Here is a 23153-nt window from a genome sequence, read left to right as displayed (position 1 = left end):
ATAGGAATATAGTAGATACCCTCACTTCATTCCTAAGACTTACCCCATTTTTCATCCTATCCCTGAACCTCACCCTAAGTTTCAGTTCATCCTCATGTCATTTGGAGCATATTTAATAAGGAGCAAATATGGGAGTACAAAATAAATTGGTAATTAAGGATCAGATGAGCATCAGTGATAGATAAGAGATGGAATGAAGGTCAGGGGTTTCTAGTGAGCATACCAGTTAATAACAGAACGGCATGTTGTATCTTGATGTGTCTTCTTGGTTGATAGGCAGATGGGGCTTTGGGAAAAGGTACTGTTAAGAATGACCTGGAGGTTTTCAAAAAGTGTGTAAGCATGTAATGGATGCTTAATAAATGTTAGTTGAAAAAAATGAACAAAAGTTGGCTTGACGAAGGTTGAAGAAGTATAGAAAGAGATAGTATAAGGATATGGATTTCAGTTTTACCATGTTAGTTTAAGGTTCCAGCAGATAATCCAAGTGGAGGTATTATATAAAAAGTTGCAAATGTGGCATTAGTGATTGGGAGAGAGTCAAAGCTGCATTGTAGATTAGTTATTCTCTCAGACAGAGATGAGACAAAAAGCCAAGAGTGGGTAAATTTTCTGAGAGGAAAACTGTAGAAGTAAGAGGGAAATTAAGAATTGAGTCATGGACACATCCTGTGATTACGTGTTATTTAGGTATCTCTGGCAGGTAAATAGGACATTCAGTTAAAAATTATGGCAGTTTGAATATTCTGAATTATTTTCCTACACAGCAAGATATCTTTGGTACGAAAACAGACTTGCCATTTTTCAGTCTTGAAGATTATTTATGCCTTCACAAATCTGTAATTGTTTCTTTAAAAAATGTTTTCTTCGAAATCATACTCAAATAAGAGGGTAATTCTTATCTTAGTTACATACACATTTTCTTTGATTGGAATGTTTTATAAAATTTTGTTTTCCTTCTGTTTTGCATCTAAATCCCAAAAATTTACTTTCTGACTGTGGCTTAACATTTGGTATCCAGTTTGTATGTGTCCTTCATCTTAAACTAATAAACAGATACCACTGTTTACTTGAATATTGATGGGCATGTCACCAGAAATAAGAATTGTGAAAGTAGACATTATTATGAAAGCTAGTTAATCCTAATATTATCAGTCAAAATCTAAAACTTTGTAAATAAAATAATTTTTTCTTAGAAGTAGCAACTCACCAATAATTGTGATTTTTTTTTTCCATAGAGAGAAATAGGACTAAAAAAGGAAATAAATGACCTTGTAAAACGGAAGATTGCAGTTGATGAAGAAAACGTTTTCTTAAGGAAAGAATTCAGTGACTTGCAGAAGAAATTTAAAGATAAAAGTCAGGAAGCTAAGGTGTGTTGGCTTCTACATAGTTTTACAGTACTCTTACTTTGAAGTCCTACTTTAAGCTTTGTCAGCCTTTGTGGCACAGAAAGTGACAAGCTTGGAGGAAAAATTGCCTTAGGCCCTGCTGTACCATACAGTTTTCTCACATGCAAAAACTGAGAAAGATGCTTTAAAGATAAGACTCCAAGCTTTATAACTTTCAGATAAATAGTTAATGATGGAAATGGAGCTAAGAAAGTAGGAGTGTGAATATGTGGCTTCTTGTAATTAGATTCTGATGGGACTGGCATTATTAATTGATAAAACCCAGGTCTGGGAGGATATGTCTGTGTGGGTCTCAAAAATAGCTGGGGACAGCATCAAAGGCAGCTTGATCAATTAATGGGCTCTTTGCAAATGTGTACTCATCAAAGCTGTCATCCAGTGAAAAAATATGACCCATCCACCTGCATGAAAAGAGGCCAATAAAAGTATACAGGTGACCTTGGCCATCAAATATAGAAGAAGCTGCTGTGAGGGTAAAACTGCACAGTTTATATTTGCTGATTAGTTCTCACCTTTTTTTGTTGTTGTTTGTTTTGTTTTGTTTATCGGCCCTTGTGGTACTGTTCTACAGGACACTAAGGAGTGTGTACAGAATAAGGAAGAGCAAAACAGACTGGTTATAAAAACTCTGGAGGAGGAAAATGAGAAATTAAGTACCCGCTGCGCTGACCTGCTAAATGACCTGGAGAAACTGAGGAAGCAAGAAGCACATTGGAGAAAAGAAAAATATAGCATTGATGCAAAAATAAAGGTAGGCAACGAGAATGGAGGGAATAAGAATAATGCCGTTATTTTGGATCTAACTTCTTATAGGAAGTTTATTACATGTGATTTTCTTTAAATAACAAGTTATATATTCAAATCCACCAGTGGGGACCAGCATTAATTTATATTCCTTCACTTAAGACCCACAGCTTTTTAAAAATTGATGTTGCAAAGCAGGAAACTGACTTCAAATAGTTATCTAAAATGTAATCATTAAAAAATAAAGGCTATAGCATTTTGAAATAAAACATGTTTTGGAAAAACATATTTAGAATCATGAGGTTTGACATTTTTCAGCTAGAGCTTAAATTTATAAATATAGCTAGAATTCATTACAATAGAGTTTTAAGAATGTATTTTCCAGGTCTTTTAAAAAATAAAATGTGAAAAAAGCATAAAACAGTTGAAAAATACTCATGTGTGTTTTAAAGATGATGCTTTCCTTTGACTTAAAAAGGCCTTATTCATAGTAAAATTTTATTTTCATAGAAGATGAAAGGTACAGTCAATCTTCATAATAGTCTGATATCTTTTTTCATCAGTATTTTTCAAAATACTACTTTTTTGTGGCTTTCTCTTTGTTTTGAGAATATTTTTGTTAATTTTTTTCCCATCAAATTTCAGGTTTCTCATAGACTTTATTGAAAAGGCTAGAAACAAATTTTCATGCTAGTAAATATGATAGTGCCTCTATGTATGCACACATAAAAAGAATATATAACATAAGCACACATACACATACATATATACATATATATGGCTATTAAAGCATACTAAGTATGGATATGTGTGTGTGATTATTTTAGAGGTGAAGGGATGTCTGAGTGTGTGAATCAATTTGTTGCACATATTTAAGAAAACACATTAAATCTATTAGTGTACCATCAGGGAATGACTGAGCCATTGAGAAAATTGAATTCTGGTGCATTTTCTTTCTCAATTTTTATATCAGTTTCTGCTTCCCTGCATCCTTTAAGCTGTGTGGTAGTGCGATAAGGCTAAGTGGCACTTGTGTTAAATTCATGGGTACATGATTATTTGATGATACTCTTTGAATCATTGATGACTGTTTTCCACTTAAATAGTTCATTCTGTGATTGGCTGTGAATTTTGGTTCTGTGACTTTTTTTTTTAATTGTAGGTTTGGTCTTATTAACCTGTAGACATTTTTTGTTTACTCTGGATAGTAATACTTTTATATATATATATTACAAATATATATATATATTACAAATATATATATATATTACAAATACTTTCTGTTCCATGACTCTTGAATAAGGTGAATTGGACTTTGAAAAGTTTGTGAATTTGGAAGAGTCTGTTTTATTATTTTCTTCTTTAATATTTTCTAATGTTTTTGCATTAGGAATCTTAGATGCTAAACCTTTTCCTACCCTAAAGTCTGTAATCTACTTAGAATTTATTTTGGGATATGTTATTTCACACCATTTATTTAATAGTTAATTGATTTGTGATTCAATCTCTCTCATATCTCAAAGTTTCCGTGTGTGTATTGGTTTGTTTCTGGAAATCTTATTATTCTCATGGTTTTAGATATTGTGGTTTTGTAATTTGACTCATTATTTGGCAGGGAAGTCTTCTTTATTCTTATTTTTGTAAGTCCCAAGCCCTGTATATGCTTCTTCACTGTCTTATAATATTTAAGAACGATTTTATTAGTTTTACTGAAAAATTCTGTTAGGAAGTAGATTGGAATCACACTTAATTTATGAATTAATCTTGGGAGAATTGTGACCCTAACATTCATGTATGTGGAATAAGATGTTACATTCTTAAAATGGCACTGTCCACTGTTATTCAATTTATTAATAGCTACTAATATTGTCAAATTGTATAAGGGTAAGTAATATTTTAAATTATATTTTAACTGATTATTTCGGGAAGACAAGACTGTTACTGATTTATTTTATCTTAACCTTCTTTTCAACAATTTTTTTTTCCAATTACCTTATTCTAAAAATTTGTACATTTTCTAGATTTTTCTAAGTTACATAATTACATTGCACATTAAGAACACTTTGAATCTTTCTTTCCTTTCTAAAATATTGATTGGCATATCATTCACATTTAATCCATTTAAAGTTCACAGTCCAAGTGCAGTAGTTTTTAGTTTGTGCAGAGTTGTGCAACTATTATCACAATTACTTTTAGAACATTTTCATCATTTCTTAAAGAAACCCTGTAGCCTTTAGCAATCACTCTGAATTTACCCCCTTTTCTCTGCAACGCTTGATAGACAGTAAGCTGCTTTCTTTCTCAATATATTTTCTGTTCTAAAATTTCATATAAATGAAATCATAGTGTCTTTTGTGACTGAGTTCTTCTACTTAGAATAATGTTTTCAGTGTTTATCCATGTTGTAGCATGTTTATCAGTACCACATTCCTTTCTTTGTTGAATAATATTCCATTACATAGATATCCTACATTTTATTTCTTTACCATTAGTAGATAGACATTTGTGTTCTGAATAATGCTGCTATGACTATTTGTGTACAGGATTTCATGTATACATACATGTATTTTTCTTTCTCTTAGGTATATACCAAAGAGTGAGAATACTGGGTCATATTGTAATTGCTTTTAAGTTTTTGAGGAACTTAAGGAACCTGTTTCAAAAACAGGTGCACCACTTTACATTGTGAACAGCAATGTATGAGAGTTCTGATTTCTTTTTGTGCTCATCAATACTTGTTATTGCCTGTCTTTTGATTATAGTCATTTCTGTGGATGTTAAGTGATATCTCATTGTGCTTTTCATTTGCGTTTCCCTGATGGCTAATGATGTTGAGCATCTTTGGATGTGGTATTCGCTATTTGTCTGTTTTTGAAGAAATGCATATATATTCTGCATACAAATCTCTTTTGTGTATACTTCTGGATACAAGTCTCTTTTTTGGCTGTATATTTTGAAACTATTTTCTTTAATTCTTGGTGTTGTTTTTCCTTTATTAATGGTGTTTTTAAGCATAAATGTTTTACATTTTGATGATATTTATCTACCCTTTTTTTTTGTTACCCATGCTTTGGTGAGAAATCATTGCCTAGTCTAAGATCAAGAAGATGGAAACCTATGTTTTCTTCTTCGAGTTTTATAGTTTTATATCTTACATTTAATTCTTTGATCCATTTTGAGTTCGTTTTTGAATGTGATGTTTGATAGGAATCCAACTTCATTCTTTTGTTATTCAGTTATCCCAGTACCATTTGTTGAAAAAAACCTAGTCTTCCCCTCACTGCATCTGTTTGGGCATCTTTATTGAGTATCATGGGACTGTAAATAGAAGGATTTTTTTCTTAGACCTCAATTCTGTTCCTTTGATTTGTACATTTATCCTCATGTCTATGCTACACTATTGATTATTATAGATTTGTAATAGATTTTGCAATTGGGATATGTGTCTCATCCAAATTTTTTCTTCTTTTTTCAATATTAGCTATTCTGGGTCTCTTGCAGTTCCATATGGATTTTAGAAACATCTTTTCCATTCTTACAAGAAAAGCAAGCTGGGTTTATTTTGATAGAGATTGCATTGAATTAGAAGATCAATTTGGCAAATACCACTATCTTAGGATACTTTATCTTCTAATCAACCAGTGTGGGGTGTTTCATTATTTTAGGTCTACTTTAATTTTTTTCAATAATGTTTTGTGGTTTTCAGAGTATAATTTTGCACTTCTTTGGGTACATATATTCCTAAAAATTTAATTAATTTTTATGCTATTTTAAGTGGAACTGTTTCTTCATTTCCTTTTTGGGTGGTTTATTCCTACTGTAGAGATCTGTAATTAATTTTATATAGTGATCTTATAACCTGCCACCCTGCTTGATAGGTTGATTCTTTTGGGTTTTCTATATGTAAGATTATGTCATTTATAAGCAGAGATAATTTTACTTCTTCTTTTCCAATCTGGTGCCTTTTGTCTCATTTTATTGCCCATTCATTACCCTGCTAGAATCTCTCATATAAAGTTGAATAGAAAAAAAAGAGTAGACATCTATGTCTTGTTCCATATCTCATTGGTAAAGGAACCACTCTTTCGCCCTTAAGTATGATAATTGATGTTTGCTCTGAAGTTTTGTTGATAAACTTTATCAGATTGAGGAAGTTTCTTTTGGTTCGTAGTTGTTGAATGTTTTTGTCTTTTATCATGAAGAAGTGTTGGATTCTGGTGAATGCTTTTTCTGTATCTATTGAAATAATATTGTGGTTTTTGTTTTTTATTCTGTTGGTATGATATATTACTTGAATTTTGGATGTTAAACCAACTTTACATTGCTGGGATATTTTTGCCTTTATCTGACTTTGGTATCAAGTCAGATCTTTGGCATCTACTGGCCTTGTAGAATAAATTAGAAAATATTTTCTCCTCATATGTTTTGGAAGAGTTCGAAAAGAATGGGTATTCATTTAAAAAAAATACTTGGTTCACCAGTTAAAGCCATCTGGTAGTAGAATTTTTTTATTTTGGGTAGTTTTGATAACTGGTTAATAAACCTTTTCAGTTATCATAGGTCTGTTGAGATTTTCTATTTCTTCTTGAGTTAGTTTAGGTGATCTGTGTCTTTCTACGTACATAGATTATCTAATTTGCTGATGTACAATTGCTTACAGTATTCTCTAATAATCCTTTTTTTATTTCTGTACTAGTGTCCTTACTTTCATTTTTGATTTTAGTTACTTACACCTTTTCTCTTTTTTCTTTGTCATTCTAAATAAAGGTTTGTTAATTTTTTTTAATGTTTATTTTTGAGAGAGAGACAGAGTGGGGGAGGGGCAGAGAGAGAGGGAGACACAGAATCTGAAACAGGCTCCAGGCTCTGAGCTGTCAGCACAGAGCCCCATGCAGGGCTCAAACTCATGAACTGAACCGTAAGATCATGACCTGAGCCCAAGTTGGATGCTTAACGGACTGAGCCACCCAGGCTCCCCTAAAGGTTTGTTAATTTTGTTGCTGTTTACAAAGAGTCAGATTTTGCTTTAATTGATTATTGTTTTGCTAGCCCCTTTTTAAAAACTTTGCATATTAATCTTTATCATTTCCTTTCTATTCTCTTTGGTTTTACTTTGCTATTTTAATTTGTTTTTTATTTCTTCAAGGTGTAAAATTAGATTCTTAATTTGAGGTATGTTTTCTTTTTTAATATTGGCATTTATAGCTATAAATTTCCCCCAGTACTACCTTTGCTGCATCTTGTAATTATTAGTATTTATGCGTTGTTTTCATTCATCTCTGAATATTTTCTAATTCTCTTGTGATCTCTTCTTTCACCTGTTTGTTGTTTATGATCAGTTTGTCTAATTTCCACATATTAAATTTTTCTTTTGGTTTTTCTTCTTTTAGTGACTTTTAACTCCAATCCGCTATGGTTGGACAAGGTACTTTGTATAATTGTAATGTTTTTAAATTGATTAAGCATTGTTTTATGTCCTAACATTTGGCCTGATATGGCAGATATTCCATGTGTACTTGAGAAAAATATATAATCTGCTATTTTGGAGTAAAGTATTCCATATACATCTATTAGGACTACTTAGTTTATAGTGTTCTTCAGCCCTCTTCATCCTTGTTGAGCTTCTGTCTAAATGTTGTATTCATTATTTAAAGTGGAGTATTGAATTCTTCAGCTATTATTATAAAACTGTATTTCTCCCTTCAATTCTATAATTGTTTATATATTTAAGGGCTTGGTTGTTTGGTACGTGTACATTTATAGTTATTATATCTTCTTGATGAATTGACTCTAATCAATATATAAGCTCTCTTTTCCCTTTTGTGACAGTTTTTGACATAAAGTATATTTTGTTTGGTATTATTTTATCTGTTCCAGCTCTTTTCGGTTATTATTTTCAGAGAATATCTTTTCCATTCTTTCATTTTCAGTCTATTTGTGTCTTTGTATCTGAAATCAGTGTCTCTCTTTTTTTTTCAATTCCAGTATAATTAACATCCAGTATTGTATTAGTTTGACATGTACAATATAGTGATTCAGAAATTCTGTACATTACTCAGTGCTCATCATGATAAGTATACTCTTAATCCCTTCACCTGTATCACCCATCCCCATCTATGGTCACCATCAATTTGTTCTCCAAAAGTGTCTGGTTTTTTGTCTTTTTTTTCCCCTTGTTCATGTTTTTGTCCCTTAAATTTTACATTTCAATGAAATTGTATGACATTTATCTTTCTCTGACTGACTTATTTAAAGTGAGTCTTTTTTGGGGCACCTGGGTGGCTTAGTCGGTTAAGCATCTGACTTCAGCTCTCGTCATGATCTCGCAGTTCTTGAGTTTGAGCTCTGTTTTCGGCTCTGTCCTGACAGCTCAGACCCTGGAGTCTGTGTTGGATTCTGTGTCTCCCCCACTCTCTCTGTCCCTTCCCTGCTTGTGCTCTCTCTCTCTCGCTCACTCGCTCAAAAATACATAAGTAAACGTTTAAAAAAAAGGATCTCTAAAATGTGACAAGCCACTCTCTCTTACTTTCAAGATTCTTTTTTGGGGAGCTGAATTCCAAAAGATTGATAATAATTTATCTCAGTGTGGGTCTCTTTTCTCTTGATCATTTTTGGAGTTTGTTGTGGCTGGCCTTTGGATTTGTGGTGCATGTATTTCATCAAAATTGGGAAGTTTATGGCCATTTTTTCTTCACATATTATTTCTGCTTCCTCTTGTCTCTTCGCTTTCTGAGACTCCCATAATATGTATGTCTTTCTTGTTAATGGTGTCCACAGTTTTCGTAGGTTCTGTTCACTGTTCTTCATGTTCTTTCTGCTGCTCAGATTCAATAATTTTCCTTGTTTCATCATCTAATTTGCTGAGTCTTTCTTCAACCTGCTCTGTGTCTGTTGTTGGGCACTCTGGAGAATGATTCATTTTTGTTATTTTACTTTTTCACTCCAGCATTTATGTTTACTTCCCTTTAATATTTTTTTTCTTTATTGATATTCTTTTGGTTTATACATTGTTTTCCTGGTTTACTGTAGATTTTTTTTTCATGTTTTTTTCCTTAGTATATTTAAGACATTTTAAAGTTTTTGCCTTGTAAATCTGATATCTGGGGTTCCTCAGGAATGGTTTGTGTTAATTTATATATTCCTTTGTTTAGGCCATACTTACCTCGTTTTTCTTGTATGCCTTGTGATGTTTTGTTGTTGTTGAAAGTGGAACATTTGAGTATGATAATGTGGTAATTCTGGAAGCCAGATTCTATCCCTTATTGAAGTGTTTTGCTTTTTTAACTGTCAAAGGTTATTTAGGTAATCTCCAAATCTGTATTTCTAAGAGTCTGTTCCTTGTTGTGTAAGCTCACTGAGGTTTCTATCCTTAAGCTTTTGTTCACCTCATGTGGTGTCACAGGTTTCCTTGACACCAGGAGCCAAAACAAACAGAACACAAGGAAAAGGAAAAACCCAAACAAACACGGTACACACATCCACAGCCACAAAACAAATCCCTCTCTTAGTCTTTGTATTGACTCCATACTGAGAAAGTCTTTCAATACTTATCCATACTTGCACTGAGCTCAGAGGTCAGCCCAGGGTGAAACTTTGGGTCTTAATCAAAGACTTTTCTGTCTTTTCATGTCTTTTCTTAGCATGCATCTTTCTCTGAGCCTATGTGTGGTTTTCTAAACTTTCCAAGATGAATGAGTATTTTTGAATGTCTTAATGTCTCAAAGAATCTCCCACAGCTTTTGCTTCCATGCCTTGGGCATTCTGTTGTGTATCTGAACCAATAATCTTTTACTGTACACATCTGTGTTTTGTTAGTTTACCTTGTGGTATATTTGAGCCATATCCTATTTTTCAGTCTGTGTTACCAGGTAGGTTAAACAAGACATAATCACTTTGCATCATTCCTTCAGGTAGCCCTCAGATAAATTAGATACACACAGTAATTTGCTAGTGAAGTCTGTTCTGCTTCCTTCTGAACCAAGGACCAGTATCTCCTACTCGGAACATGGGCTACTGTCATTCTAAGAATATAACTGCTTTAAGATTCCCAGGCTTTAAAGTGGTCAACTTATTGGAGACAGTGTGGAGAAGGGCAAATGAAAACTCCATAAATCTTTTGTCCTATTTTTAAGTTGCTTTTATTTTTGGCTCGGCGTTTTTTTGGTTGCTGTAATATTTGAATGTTATTTTTCTTTTTTTCTTTTTTTTTTTTAATTTTTTTTCAACGTTTATTTATTTATTTTTTGGGACAGAAAGAGACAGAGCATGAACAGGGGAGGGGCAGAGAGAGAGGGAGACACAGAATCGGAAACAGGCTCCAGGCTCTGAGCCATCAGCCCAGAGCCTGACGCGGGGCTCGAACTCCCGGACCGCGAGATCGTGACCTGGCTGAAGTAGGACGCTTAACCGACTGCGCCACCCAGGTGCCCCGAATGTTATTTTTCTAACATTAGTTCTGAGAGTTTCTGCTTGTTTTTTCATATTTCTGCCAGGGCAAGAGTGCTTGGAGCTGCCTACTCTGCCATTTTCTTGATGTCACTCATCACCTTCATTTTATTTTTTTTAATTAAAAAAATTTTTTTTATGATTATTTATTTTTGAAAGAGAGACACAGAGCATGAGTGGGGGAGGGTCAGAGAGAGGGAGACACAAAATCTGAAGCAGATTCCAGGGTCCAAACTGTCAGCACAGAGCCCAATGCAGGGTTCGAACTTGCAAACCACGAAATCATGACCTGAGCTGAAGTTGGACACTTAACTGACTGAGCCACCCAGACGCCTGTTGTCACCTTCATTTTGAAATGATAGCTTTACTATATATATGACTCTGTATTAGCAGTTTTTTTTTTCGTTTGAGCACTTTGAATATGTTATCTCACTGTGACATCTATTGTTTCTGAAGAAGAGTCAGTTGTTAATCTTACTGAGGTCTCTTGAAAATGAGGAGTGGTTTTTCTCTTATGGTTTCTAAGATTTTTTCTTGGTTTTGGCTGTCAGTATTTTTACTATGATATGTCTGTGGATTTCTGCATGTACAGTCCATGGAGGCTTTGTGCTTCTTGGATGTTACATTAATTTTTTTCATCATTGTTTGGTAGTTTTCAGTCATTATTTCTTTGAATATTTTTTCTGTTTCTTTATTCTCTTACCTCTCCTTCTGGTAGTTTCATTATGCTCTGTTGGTGCACTTAATAGTGTTCCACATTTTTCTGGGGCTATTGACTATTGTTATTCTTTTTTCTTGATTTATCTTCAAGTTTTTTCTTATTTTTGCCATCTCCTATTGAATATTCAGCTCCTCTTGTGAACTTTTTGATGCTCTTCATTTTGGTTGTTTTGCTTTTTAGCATCAGAAATTCCACTTGGATGTTTAAAAATAACCTATATCACTTTATGGTGTTTTTTATTAGGTGAGACTTTGTCATGTTTTTGAAGCATGGTTTTCTTTAGTAATTTTTTATTGACTGCTTCTTCTCCTCTATGTATGGATGACACTTTCCTCTTTTTACATGTTGTAATTTTTGTTGGAAAATGGACATTTAAAATTGTATAGTAGAGCAGTTTTGGATACTGATTCCTCACTACCCCATCCTCATTGTAAAATGTAAAATATTTTTAATATCTATTTTTGATTTTTAAAATTGTTTCATTTTTTAAATACTTAAATTTTTAAATCTAATTTTAAATTTATATATCTGGCATATGGGTGGTTCTAACTCTTGGTTGTTATAAACAGTGCTGGTATAAACATGGGTATGCCAATACGTCTTCAAGATCCTGCTTTCTATTCTTTTGAATTTATATACCAAGAAATATTGCTGGATTATATACTAGATACCTTTTTAATGTTTTGAGCAGTTACCACCCTCCCAGCCAACCATACAGGTTACATCATTTATAGTCCCACCAGTAGCGCACAAAGATTTCTGCTTTCTCGTATCCATGCCAGTGATCTTTCTTTTTTTTCTCTCTCCCTCCCTCCCTCCCTCACTCCCTCCCTCCCTCCCTCTCTCTCTTTCTCTCTCTCTCATTGCTGTTTTTTGTAATAAATGGAAATTTAAGAAGTACTCAGAGTGCTTTCTTGGCCGAAAGCCATTATTTTTACCTTTAAAAGATTGCTTCAGCTACCGTGGGGTAATATGTGAAGTATGAGAGCATGGCTAGAGTAGAGGAGTGCAGGGTAGAGTATAGAGTGCCTAAAGCCTGGTGCTCACTTCTGCAAATAATCAATGTATAGTATTTATGTTATGTTTAGATATGTTTATTTACTACTTTATGAAAATAATCAAAATTAGTTTTGTAATATATTTTGGAAAAAATATAGCTAAAAGTAACATCAATTTTGAAATGTTTCACAATGTAAGCAATAGAGAATTATCTGGAGGAAAAGGCCGACTTTGTAAAACTTGGGTAAAATTTCACCATAATCAGGAAAACTGAACATGATCTGAATCTCAAATATTATACAATTATGTTGATATTTTTTATAGTTCTGTCCCTTTTTTTCCCAATGTGTGTACATTTAAAATAGAGGAAATAGTGAAATATCTGCCGTTTGTCCTGGCTACTCTTTAAGTAAATGAACTAATTTTTTTATTCATATATACTTTCACTATACAATAATTTCCTTACACAATAATAGCTTTTTCACTATACAATAATTTCCTTACTACAATTTCAATAAGTACATTTCTACTTTGATTTTCAAATTTAATTGCTTCACATTCTTAGTTTTTGTACCAAGGCACTATGATACTTTTTCATTTTCTGGAAAAAGTAAATTGTAACTGGTATTAAAGTTATTGTTTGTACTAAATATTTTTTTAGTTAAATGAAAACAAAAAAAAATTAAAAACATTACCAATTTTTTACTGTAATTTTTTAGATTAGTTGAATATAATATACTTCATTTCTTATTTGATACTTATTATGTTTGATTATGATATAAGTGCTCTGATTTTAGGCCTTTGAAGATGATTTAATTGAAGCAAGAAAAGAAATTGAAGTATCACAGAGTAAATATAATGCTGTGTCATTACAGTTGAATAATAAACAGACTGAACTTATCCAGAAGGATATGGATATTACCCTTGTCAGGCAAGTATATTCAATTTGAAATGTAATATTATAGCACTGTCATTAGTTATTCAGAATGGCAACATATATGTTTATTATTAACACTCTAAAATGACAACAATAGGTCTTCTATGAAGACATATGTTTGTATATTGAAATGATCTGGATTTTATTTATTTAAAAAAAATTTTTTTTTTAACATTTATTTATTTTTGAGAGAGAGAGAGACAGAGCATGAACGGGGGAGGGGCAGAGAGAGAGGGAGACACAGAATCGGAAGCAGGCTCCAGGCTCTGAGCGATCAGCCCAGAGCCTGACGCAGGGCTCGAACTCACGGACCGCGAGATCGTGACCTGAGCTGAAGTCAGAGGCTTAACTGACTGAGCCACCCAGGCGCCCCGAAACTATCTGGATTTTAAATACCAAACTGGGAATCGTTAACTGAGAGAATCAAGGGTTGCACAGGATTGGGAAGAGCATTCTTAAAGATTGGTTTTGTTTCCATTTTTAATAAGCATAATGCATTCATTCATTGTTTCCTTCTAAAATTCCCAGCTGGGTATTATATGATATTCATTATTATTATTTATAATAGGCAATATATGAGAAATCCAATTTTGACTTTTTATTTTATTATGTTCTACATAGATTTAGTTTATGAGATATTCTTTCTATATCAAAATAGTTAATTTTGTAGTGCCATGCAGAAAGTAGGATTCCTTGAAAAATATGTTTTCAAGTGTTTTGAAAGATTTTAAACGACCTATTAATTTATTTCATTTACCTTTATCAGAAAACGATATTATAATAAGTCATAAATATGTAGGTATATATGCATGCATATCACATATATACGTTATCTATATATACACATGCCTACATTATATACATGTGTGTATGTATGTACATTTTTACTTAAACTAATTAAAGTAATCATACAAAGTTGGGGCACCTGTGTGGCTCAGTCCGTTAAGCAGCTGACTTCAGCTCAGGTCATGATATCATGGTTCCTGGGTTTGAGCCCTGCATTGGGCTCTGTGCTGACAGCTCAGAGCCCGGAGCATGCTTCTGATGCTGTGTCTCCCTCTCTCTCTGCCCCTCTCCCACTCACGCTCTCTCTCTGTCTCTCAAAAATGAATTAACGTTAAAAAAATTTTTTAAAGTAATCTTACAAAGTTTTTCATATACCTTTATAAACAATTTCATCCTCTGGTGGTACTACTGTGTATATATGTGCATACATATATATGTGTATATATATATACACACACACATAAACTATTTACATATGTAATATTATATGTAAACACTATGTATTTCTGTTATGTATAATAATATTGTGTGGTTAAAACCTGATATGTAAATATGTATTTATGTTTTATATATTTATATATATAATATGTAATATATATATATATACGTATATGCATTATGTATATGTACATATATGTATTACATACATATGCATATATGTAATATATGTAATATATATACATATGTGTGTGTGTGTGTGTGTGTGTATATAAATTTATTACCTAAGCAAAAATTCATTGTGTTACAATTTAAAAATCTTCTTATTAATAGGGTTGAGGAAAAGTATAACATTTATAGGTGATAGACTGATTGGCTTATCTACTCATGGTATAATTATTTTTGAAGCCTGTAATTTGATGAAATCAGAAAAGTAATTTTACATAGTTATAGAATCTTAGATTTTTAAATTTTTTTTTTTTTTACATTTTATTTATTTTTGAGAAACAGAGTGAGACAAAGCGTGAGCAGGGCAGGGGCAGAGAGAGAAGGAGACAGAATCTGAAGCAGGCTCCAGGCTCTGAGCAAGCAGTCAGCACAGAGCCTGATGCCGGGCTTGAACCCACAAACCGTGAGATCATGACCTGAGCTGAAGTCGGGCGCTCAACCGACTGAGCCACCCAGGCGCCCCTAGAATCTTAGATTTGTAAGAAATCTTAAAATTGTCATTTATTCCTGTCTTCTTCTCAATAAGATAATATACCTTTTGGTCTTTGCTTGACACTTTTAGTTGATAAGTTTCTCGTTACTTTTCAAGACTGTTCTTTTCAGTTTATATTGTTAAATTGAACATTGTTCGGTTGAGTTAAAGTTTGATTTTTTTTACAATATCCACCCATTAATCTTGAATCCTTATTTAGAAAACCTCAGAGACAACCTAATCTCTATTCTATTGCATAGATCTTGAAATAATAGAAGATATCTTTATCAATAACTTTATCTTTTCATTGTTTAACTATTATTTCTCATAATTTTTCATGTTATATACTTTGTAGATGTTACACTGTTTGGGATTGCATTTCTGAATGTGTTCCATATCATCAGTATCTGTATCATCAATATTTTTCTTAAAATGTAGCACTGATAACTGCACAAAATATTCCAATGATGACCTTTCCCTTTTAGAGTATGATTCGGATGGAACATGGGACATAATCTAGGATGCAGTGTAGTGTTAAGTGCATGGCATTTGAAAAATTACATTTTCTACTAAATTTTGCCCCTTTGTATACTTGAATTTAGTGTATTGCAAGAGCTATAAGCTACAGTAAATAAGGCAGTAATATCCACAGATGGGCATTTTATAACACTATGGTAAAAGAAAGGACCATGTATAATTTTAAGAGCTTGACTGTAAGGGCTTATAGAGGTGGAGTTGGAAGTTTGGAGCAGAGGACTATGACTCATACCCTCATTATAGGGTTGTAGTTGAGATGTCTGTAGTATTTTTCCTGAGTTGTCTGAATAGGTTGGGTGTATTATGTGTCTCCTTTCCTTTATGATTTTTATTTCTTAGAGGGGGATGGTGGTGATTATGATATACCAGTATCACTTTACTGAATCTGTATATTGCACAAAAGATGCACAAAGCCATAATTGTGGGGAAAACGTTCTAGGCACTTTCTTATTTGGATATACTTTTCTTTATTGATGTATGACAGAGTTGTCCAAGCTTTATTTTTTTATGGATTTATGTCTTTGGAATTCATAATTATTTGTATATGTATTGAATATTCATGTCACTCACTATGATATGAAACATTGTTGTGAACTCAACCTCAAATGATTTTTATCCTGAATTAGAGTATAAATAAATATCAGTACTTATATAATAAGGTACATGCTTATAATGCATACAGAGCATCCAAATTTATAACTAGAACTTGCATAAAGTGCTAGCCAGTTAGGTTTCCTAACCAAAAGTTTTGTCTGAATAGCTAATGATTCTATAATTACATGGAGGGTGGACTAAATGGCTGCATGGATAGTGGGCTAAATTATAGGGACATAGGCTTAAATGAGTTGGGAATTTTTCTTAGAAATTACTTATGAATCTCCTACAAAAAATAAAAAAAATAAAAGTCAAGATAGTGCAGTCATAATTTGGATTAGAAATGTCAAAGTCAGGGCACCCAACTTCAGCTCAGATCATGATCTCACAGTTCATGGGTTCAGATCCCCTATTGGGCTCTGTGCTGGCAGCTCAGAGCCTGGAGCCTGCTTCAGATTCTGTCTGGGTCTCCCTCTCCCTCTGACCCTCCTGCTCTGTCCTCCCCCGCTCATGCTCATGCTCTGTCTCTGTCTCTGTCTCCCTCTCTCTCTCTCAAAAAGAAATAAATATTAAAAAAAAAAAGAAATGTCAAAGTCAGAATCCTGAAATTGGATTGGTTGATACACTTGGATTGCTAGTTCCCAGACCCTTAGCAGAAGCAAGTGTAAATTATCTCTGTAAGATGATAAAACAATTCTGTCCTCAAATTATATCCACAGTTTTTCAAATTAATATCCCACATATAGTCAGACATATTAAGTATTAAGAATAAAAACTAAAGACCTAAGAACTGGACTTGATAGGAAAAGACCCAATTATTTGCCTATAATATAATTAATTTGCATAGAAAACTCAAAATAACTTACAGAAACACTTTTCAAATTAATAAGTGGGTTTATTTAGTACACTTGGTAGATGCAGTGTTAGTGAATAAAATTCAACTGCACTTTTATTTCAGCAAAAATTTAGGAAATGGACTTAATATATAGAAATAATATCATTTATAATATGACTAAATATATGAAGCGTATGTGTAATGAAAGCTGTGTGTTACCTCTGTGCAGAAAAGTGGAAAACATTACTGACACAAATAAAGGGTCTAATAGGGATATACAAAATTCATGGTTTAGAAGGTTCAATATGATAAAGATGTCAATTCTCTCCAAATAGGTACTGAGATTTAGAATAATGCAGATTATCAACAACAGAAAACCATTACTACCTCCAGACCAGAAGGAGCAAGGAGAGAAGCTCAAACCAGATCTTGTGAAAAGTCTGTCCTGGAGAGAGGTTGCCTAACAGATGTGTCTTTAGACAGGGGAACAGAGACACTGCCGACTGTGGTTCAGCATAGTGGGAGCCAGGGAAAGAAATACCTTGACACAATTTGTCTCCTTTACCCTCTCTAATCACCAGCCAGCACTTCTAACTGATCAAATTCAGTAAGAGGCCGAGGACAAGGAGCCAGTGTAATGCAGTCTGTAGAGGTTGGCCTCTTAGGCTAGAGTATTAGAGAGTAGGAAGACATGATGAACATTGGAGAATATATGGTACATTCTCCATTACTGCCCTTTTCCTGGACATTTATTGCTTATTAAGTTTTTGGTATAAACTTTAGAATAAACTTGCATATTTCTTGTTTGGTATTTCATTAGAGCATCAAATTTACAAGTAAGCCTGCGAATTGACATCTTTATGATGCCAGTCTTCCTGTCCCAGAGGGTGGTATGCCATTCCATTTGTTTCAGTACCTTTGTATCCTTAGAAATTTGTTTTAAGTTTCTAACGAGTTTTGACATTTCTTGTTAAATTTATTCCTAGCTATTTCATGTTTTTGTTACTATTTTAAATGGGATATTTCCTTCCCCTGTAGTTTACAACTGATTTTCCTTTCATTGCTTATAGTTTTTTGCTGTACATGTTTTGATGTGCTATGATTTGGTGGGTAAAGTGTTCACAGTTCTTTTGTTTTTACTGTGAATTTCACTTTTACTTTTTTGCATGTAAATATTTTGCCTTGGATTCTAATTCTTCTGAAATTAATATTGCTGTTCTTTATTTTTGTTTACATTTTTATGATAAACAAAACAAGTATATAATCATTTAGGATAATGGTACATGTGAATTATTAAAAATAATTCATGCATAAATTATATTAAAAATAATAATAAAAAGAAAAAATAGTGCATGAAGTATAGAAAAGTACAAAGAAGATAGAGGAAAAATACTACACTTAAAATACAACTCCAGACAAGTAAAAGCCATTAAAATTTTGTGAGAATCATTCTAGATTTTTCTCAATTTATATTTATAGATTGAATATTAGGTCGATAGAAATTTTTAGATAAAAGGGACTATACTGAACGTGTTCTTTTAATAAGTAATAACTTCAGCTTTTTATGATATGATGGAACAATGTGACACTGATGTGAAATTGAGGGAATTATTAAACCTTTCTCTATAAAAAGCACTGACTCTCTCTAAAGCTAAGAAGGAAATGGCATGAAAAACTTTGGAGGTCAGTCTAATTATGTATTTTTTTAATCCACATTTCATCTTTAGTTCATTTTGAGACCTGCTGTGTAAACTTTGGAAAATAGAACATACATTCAACCATTTTAACTCCTGATTTTGCAACTTGAGATATATGACACTTGTAACCAAAGTGACCAAAGATGTTTAGGATTAGTTCTGTATTTTGCTTCAGTGCTCATCACCTAACTTTTTACTTTTGATGTGTTCATTCCTTCACTCTATTTTGATTCACCTCAGGGGCTCATTTTTATTTATTTATTTATTTTTCTTTTTAAATATAATTTATTGTCAAATTGGTTTCCATACAACACCCAGTGCTCATCCCAACATCAGGGGCTTATTTTTAAAAAATTTTTTTAACATTTTTATTTATTTTTGAGAGACAGAGACAGAGCATGAGGGGGGGGAGGGGCAGAGAGAGAGGGAGACACAGAATCCGAAGCAGGCTCCAGGTTCCAAGCTGTCAGCACAGAGCCCCATGCAGAGCTCGAACCCACAAACTGTGAGATCATGACCTGAGCTGAAGTCGGACGCTCAACCGCCTGAGCCACCCAGGCGCCAGGGGCTTTTTTTTAATAGGGCCTTCCCTGTTGCTAGAGTATGCTTTCTCCCCCATTGTCCTCGTATTTAGCCATGTGACTTATTTTGGCCTGTGAGACGAGTGAAAGTAATATATGCCATGTCCTAATATTTTAAAAGAAGCATTGCTTGATTTGCCTTTGCTTTTCGTCCTCTGCCACCAGAATAGTATATTCCTAATACAGTCTGCTGCTGCAGTTTGAGTCTTAAGATAGAGGAAAGCCACATGTAATGTGAGCAAGCAGTAAATCTTTGTTTTTATAAACCATCCAGATTTTTTTAAACTGCAGAATAACCTAGAGAAGCTGCCGGAAACCCTCTGTCAGTCTTTGGTATCAAACTTGATCTCCACAGGGATATTCCTAATTTATCCCATGGCCCACTCAATCCCTTAGATAGCATCACTGTAACTAAAAAATCACCGGATTTATCTTTCAGGAATCCCGTATTTTTAACAGCACTTGACATTCTTCTTGAGGAAATGTTGTCGGTTCTCAGAGCTGTCTCAAGTCTCTCATACTTTCCTTTACTCCTTTTTATCTGTGTCTACAGGAAATTCTCAAGTTTGAACCTACCAATTAACTTTATTTTCCATAGCTTTTATTTTCCTTATAACTGTAATTATGCATTTTGATGTTATTATGGTATCTTTCCTTTTTAACAATATCTCTTTATGTTATCCTTTTCATTTCATCCATTCAACAACTGTCTTATCCCATATATCCTAGCAAACAGAGCATGAGGGAAGGATTAAGTCCTGATTGCTTACTTAGGAGATTCAATTCCAGGGGTAAGTGAGTGAGAGAAAGAGAGAGAAGAATGAGGCAGGCAAGGATAAAGAGTAATTCAAGGAAATGCACTATTGTGCTGGCTACTGCTTTGTGATGAACCATGAAGAGATAGTAGGTGCACTGAATTTGCTACCCAGGGTGATTCTGAACAGGCTGTAGGAGAGAAACGATGCTCTAGAGCAATTCATCGGATGGAAAAAGAAAACAAGTTACCTGTCTGTTTTCTTCTTGTGTTTTGTCTTACATTGATAAAAGTTTGCTGCATATACCATGCCTGTGTTGTAGCATTTTATCCTAATCTGGAAATGGTACAAGGAGACACACACACACTAGGCATGCAGCTGGTTGACTTCAAGCAGTGGAGCCAGATGAGCTATATAAATTTCATAGGCTTAAGTGGCAGTTAATAGGCTGAGACAGAGCAAGGGAATGAGAGTCTAAGAGGCAGGTATAGACTGAATCTGGAAATATGCATAAGATGTATATAATACACCAACAACTACAATAAGGGACAGGAATTACCTTAGGTGCTCTGTTTGTAGTAGTGAACAAAAAAGTTCCTACCTTCACAGAGGCTTTATTAAGATCATCTTTACATCTTGTCTTTCTATTGGTAATTTAGAGAAGTGTGATGATTTTTTTTTATACATTTTCTAGACCTTCCTTCTAATTCCTTTAGTAATTTCTACTCAGAGGTATACTTTTCCTCCGAGTATGTACAATAAACTTTCTTTTTTCTTAATTCTTAGTACTCCCCTTCTTTAGTAAGTCCAGTTTGTTTTTCTTTACTTGTTTTCAAACGAGGAAAGATCTAGACAAATTAAGTGTTTGCTAGTGGTCCAGACGTGTGCCTTTTGTAAGCTTTATTGCTTACTTTGATACTAATCAAATTCCACATTTCGTATTTGCAACAATGGTGTACATCCCATTGCATCTACTTTTCAAGTAGAAAGAAGAGAAAGAAACTTATCTCGATAGTGTAAGATCATGCTTCCATTCCACTTACTGGGAGTATGCCTAGGACATAGCATGGGGTGAGAGACAGGAGTATGCTATTCCCTTAGTTGATTTTTAATCCTCAGGTGCCTCATAGTGTGAGCCTTTCCCTATTCTTGAGTATGTTTTTTTCTGACTAAAGATACATATATTTTGTTCCACATGACCCTTAAATGCAAGCCAGCTACTGATCTTCTCTTTAAGAAATAACAAATATTTCTAGCATTGGAAGAGAAGTAAATTTGCTGTGTTTCACATTGCGCTGAAAGATGGTATATGTTTTCTGCTCATCATGTCCCCGTTCTAAATGCAACATTTACTTGGGTTTCCAAACATATATCTTGACTATATACTGAGATAGAATTTTATTATACATCTATTGCCTATCTTCTTTGATAATTTTTACCAGTACTATTCTGGAAACGGCAGTACTCAGCAAGCATTCTTACTATGGGTTTCTCTTCCCCTCCTCATGTGAGCATTATATATCCTGCAGGCATTGTGCCATTATTGATTCTCTTCTCTCTCCTCTCTCGTTTTTGGACTGTTATTTACTGCAGGTTTTAGTTTTTTAAAATAAATAGTTTTTTAAAATAAGTTACAAAAAGATGATGCTATAGTCTGAATGTATCCACCCAAAATAATATGTTGGAATCCTAACGCCTAATGTGATGGCATTAGGAAGAGGGGTTTTGGGGGATGTTTAGGTCATGAGGATAGAGCCCTCATGAATGGGAATAGTGTTCTTCTAAAAGAGACCTCCCTGAGCTGCCGAATGTCTGTCTACCTTGTGAGGATACAAGAAGTCTCTGAACCAGAAGAGAGCCCTGACTGGGCACTCTGATCCCTGACTTCCAGACTCCACAACTATGAGAAATAAATTTCTGTTGTCTGTAAACTACCCAATGTATGATATTTTGTGATAGCGGCCTGAAAGGACTGAGACAGACAGTGTATGTTCATGTATCTGTATGGATGGAGGGATTGTTGTGCTATTTGGAAAACGATATTCCAAACTTCTAAAAATAGAGCTCATTTCTCCCATATTAATATTTATCATCTTCAACAACTGTTTGCATATCTCCTTTGTTCCTTCTTTTAAGACTTACCTTATAGAAATTAATTTTTAGTTTGAGGTTATAGTTTAAAAAAGTTCCATTAAAAAATACGGTCTCCAGAATACATATTATAATGTGTTGTTCTGTGAAATGTATTTCTATAAATATTTTTCTCTTCAAATTGAATATACAAAATATGTTCCAATTTTATGTGATCTGTTTCACATGGGATTCCCTACCATGGAACTCTGGCAACCCCTATACCAGGAAGTAGGGTTTTCCTGGACCCTTAGTGCCATCATTACTACCACTACCAGTTCATACCTGGTTTTCACCTTGTGTTCTCCTTCCTTCTACCTTTTTTTTTTTTTTTGCCTTATCTTTTCCTTCAGTCTGGATTAGAAGAGTCACAGGAATCCCAGCCCAGATCTCTGAGGTTGCAAACTAGTGGTGCTCTAAGAAACTTTGGTTTGAAATTTAATTTGCCTTTTGGGATTCCTTTTAATGCATCTGAAGTTCTGTATAATATGCAATGAAAGGCTGACTTACCCTGTATTCAAAACTGATAACTATTGTTGGCATCAGTACTTATCAATTCTTGGAACTGAAGTGTAACTTAATTTCAATAAGAAGGTGGTGCTATGTCTGTATATCCAAGGTTTTTATTACTATCAAGCTATAAAAGAAAATTGATAAGTATTTGGCTTTGAAAGTCATAGTAGTTCTATCAATACTTTCTAGGTGTATGTGATAAATATTAAATACTTTATATGTTATTTCTTTCATTAATATGTTTGCCTGCAGTAAAAAATAATAGATAAAAAAACTGGAAGACGATCTATAACTTAGATGAACACAGTTATTTAACTGAGATGGTCTTT

The 23153-nt window shown here is 33.6% G+C and overlaps 1 protein-coding gene across 7 annotated transcripts in view; it reads left to right on the top strand.

The window, feature by feature from the left end:
- The window catches only part of CNTLN (centlein), a 311458-nt gene that overhangs the window by 101955 nt on the left and 186350 nt on the right, over positions 1-23153 (top strand). For 4 of the 7 annotated variants that reach the window (XM_053205061.1, XM_053205060.1, XM_053205058.1 and 1 more), the window contains exons 4-6: positions 1239-1373; positions 1984-2163; positions 13119-13252. In XM_053205061.1, the coding sequence (XP_053061036.1) occupies positions 1239-1373; positions 1984-2163; positions 13119-13252 (449 nt within the window). Of the gene's footprint in view, positions 1-1238; positions 1374-1983; positions 2164-13118; positions 13257-23153 lie in introns of all 7 variants that reach the window. The other 3 variants (XM_053205064.1, XM_053205063.1, XM_053205059.1) reach the window with 1 other exon arrangement.

This window comes from Acinonyx jubatus, chromosome D4 (assembly GCF_027475565.1).
Source record: "Acinonyx jubatus isolate Ajub_Pintada_27869175 chromosome D4, VMU_Ajub_asm_v1.0, whole genome shotgun sequence".
NCBI lineage: Eukaryota > Metazoa > Chordata > Mammalia > Carnivora > Felidae > Acinonyx > Acinonyx jubatus.
This window is presented reverse-complemented; position numbering and strand designations above follow the sequence as displayed.